This window comes from Silene latifolia, chromosome 10, assembly GCF_048544455.1.
Source record: "Silene latifolia isolate original U9 population chromosome 10, ASM4854445v1, whole genome shotgun sequence".
In the NCBI taxonomy this organism is placed as follows: domain Eukaryota; kingdom Viridiplantae; phylum Streptophyta; class Magnoliopsida; order Caryophyllales; family Caryophyllaceae; genus Silene; species Silene latifolia.
In genome coordinates this window covers 145685123-145688338 of record NC_133535.1, presented here as the reverse complement: position 1 = coordinate 145688338, position 3216 = coordinate 145685123, and the positions used below count along the sequence as shown (strand labels likewise).

Here is a 3216-nt window from a genome sequence, read left to right as displayed (position 1 = left end):
CTGAGTAAATTAACACTAAGATATACACTAATATAAAATTGTGTTCACAAATAAAAAAAAGAAAAACTTTAGAAAAGGAAAATTAAACCAAAAAAAGAATCTCATATTTGGAGTTTTGGCAGCTGAAAATCAATATATATACTCTAAAAATAGTATATGAATCCTATTATAAGTGAAATTGATAATTAAAGAGCCTTAATCCTTACGCTTGACTAATAGGGTAATTAATTGTAGAATACGTAATGCACTGTCAGATTCCTATATACGGAGTATATTCATATTATAATGTAACTAAGATTCTTTAGATTAATTTTAATATTTTATAGAATTTGATTCCAACAAATTTTATCGGCTGTGATATGCTAATGTGATTTAGTTTTTATATATTATTCAAAGTTTTATCTTTTAGTACTTTTCTAAATCTGATCTACTTAGGTAGTTCTCAAAAATTGGAGACTGTAAAATCGCTCGAAAAAAGCTTCCTTTATTAATATAGATAGATAGATAGATATACACACATCGATAACTATACAACGACGTGCAATGTAGCAGCCCTTGCAGTTGACCCTTTTGAAACATGGGCACCTGCCAATGTCCAAAATAGTATTTGAACAAAAACTTTTACCTTCATTCAAAGAGACCACAATTAGATTAGAGGCTGACAATATAAGCGAGCAGTGCGATTGAATGGATGAGCTCAGCTCAGCTTCTGTTTAAACAGACATGTCCGAGTTTCGGTATTGACAAATCCACTGTTCCCAGCTTGATAATTCTTCCAATACGGTTCTTCATATATATATTTTTTTTGGTCTAAACCATCCGGTAATCCAAACCAAATTGGCCAACAAATCTGGATTTCGGGGCGTGTCCAAGGATTACGGTATTTAAACCCTCCCAATCGCAGTTGGTACTTCTTCATATATATTTCCTAATCATATTTAGAATCCAACAAACCCAGCTAGAATCACGTTTAACACCTTAAAACATGTTTTCTAGACCTAAAAACAGAAAAAAGTAGTCTTAATTTAATTACTTAGAGTACAATCCTTAGTTAAGAATTTAAGGAATATTCCTTTGGCTTAATGGCATCTAATTATAATTTTCAGTGTAAATTAAGAGCTAATCTCTCCATAATACATACCTATAAATACCCTTCAGCTCAAATCCATCAAAAATATAGTATCAACAACAATAACAGACAAAAAGAAAGTGCTAACAATATCGTCATAATATCCATAATGGAGGGTATTATTGGGATTTTCGACTTTGATAAGACGATCATTGACGTTAGACCTGTCAAACGGGTCGGGCGGGTCGGGTCCGGGGTCGGGTTATACGGGTCGGGTCAGAATACGGGTCGGGTCTAATACGGGTCGGGTCGAATACGGGTCGGGTTATACGGGTCACGGGTCGGGTTAGGGTCAGAATACGGGTCAAGAAATAATTTCTAACGTCTTTTTTAAACGATTTTTTTAATTAAAAAAATATTTTTTTAAAATGTAAATCATATTTAAAATTAATATTTTAATGATATTCAACGTTTACATTAATTATATTGACATAATTATTAAAATAAAGTTTTTTTAATAATTATTTTATTATTAAATATTATAAAAGTTATATAAAATTAACTTTTTAGTTATTTTTGTAATTTTAAGTAATAAAAAAAATATTTTTTTAACTATTTTTTCAAATATAATATATAAATATTAATATTTTAATAAAATTCTTGATTTACCTTTGACCCAACGGGTCGACCCGTTCGGGTCGGGTCTCGACCCTAAAATAACGGGTCATTTCGGGTTCGGGTCAAACGGGTCGCGGGTCGAAAAAACCGGGTTTGTAACCCTGAAAAAACGGGTCGGGTCGGGTCGGGTTTCCGGGTCGGGTCGAATTTTGACAGGTCTAATTGACGTCGATAGTGATAATTGGGTGGTCGATGAATTAGGGTTTACAAAGCTCTTTGACAAGCTTCTTCCTACCATGCCATGGAACACACTTATGGATACAATGATGAAAGAATTTTTTTTTTTTTGGACGAAAGGAACAAGGTTAAATAAAAGTCAGAAAAAGAGTTAAAGTTTACATCACGGGGGCGGGTCGGGGGAAAGAGGCACGCAGGCCAAAACAGAGTCTAAAGTACAAGGATGTAAGAAATTTATGCACAAGGATGTAGTATTGATCAAGTTTCCGAGGTTTTAACAAGGGTTCCGATTCATCCTCGTGTTGTGGCAGCCATCAAAGCCGCGCATGCTATGGGGTGTGATTTAAGGGTTGTGAGCGATGCAAATACATTCTTCATCGAGACCATATTGAGTCATCTCGGTGTAAGGGATTATTTCTCCGAAATTCACACAAACCCGAGTTATGTCGATGAACAAGGGAGATTAAGGATACTTTCTCATCATCAAGATTTCGACAAGTCTTCTCATGGATGTTGTAATCCATGTCCTCCAAATATGTGCAAGGGAGAAGTAATAAAAATGATACTACTCGAGGAAGCGAACAAGAAGATTATCTATTTAGGAGACGGATGTGGAGATTATTGTCCGTCTTTAAAACTAAGGGATGGTGATCATGTTATGTCAAGAAAGAACTTCCCGGCTTGGGACTTAATCTTTGGAAACCCAAGTTTGATTAAAGCCAAGATACATGGATGGAGCGATGGAGCTGAGCTTGAGCAAGTTCTACTGTCTACAATCCAAGAGATTAACTTGGCTCGATTCCTTAATGTTGATTTAGGAGATCGAACATTGGCAAGAAGCGATGATTTATTGACAAAGCTACCAACCGGAGTAGAATTAGCCTCTCCCCTTCTTGTTAGAAGCAGAAGCTGATAACTTAATAAATCCCCCTCCCCTTATTATTACGATTATTATTGGATACATCTCAAAATTACTAATGTTTTTCAAATTAAACATTGCTTCCTTCCTTCCAAATTAAACACCTCATATTTATTAATTACGAACTCATTGCTTCCTTCCAAATTAAACACCTCATATTTATTGTGAGACCACATTATACACCTCAAAGACTCTAATAGAGCACCAGAAATTAATACTTTGTAAATTTGCTTACTTTACTTTTTTAACTACCTAATAAAATTATAAATTATAAATTAAAATTATGCAAATTCTATCCGATCAAGGTGAAAAAGTTATTTGTAGAGCTATCACCAAACTTATGGAAATTTTATCCGATCAAGATGATAGAGTT

At 34.2% G+C, this 3216-nt stretch overlaps 1 protein-coding gene across 1 annotated transcript; it reads left to right on the top strand.

Annotated features, from left to right (window-relative positions):
* Positions 1-1238: 1238 nt before the first annotated feature.
* LOC141608431 (inorganic pyrophosphatase 1-like) lies at positions 1239-2837 on the top strand. Its single transcript, XM_074427787.1, has 3 exons — positions 1239-1278; positions 1907-2017; positions 2152-2837. Exons 1-3 carry the CDS (start codon positions 1239-1241, stop codon positions 2835-2837), a joined length of 837 nt encoding a protein of 278 aa, XP_074283888.1.
* The last annotated feature ends 379 nt before the right edge of the window (positions 2838-3216 follow it).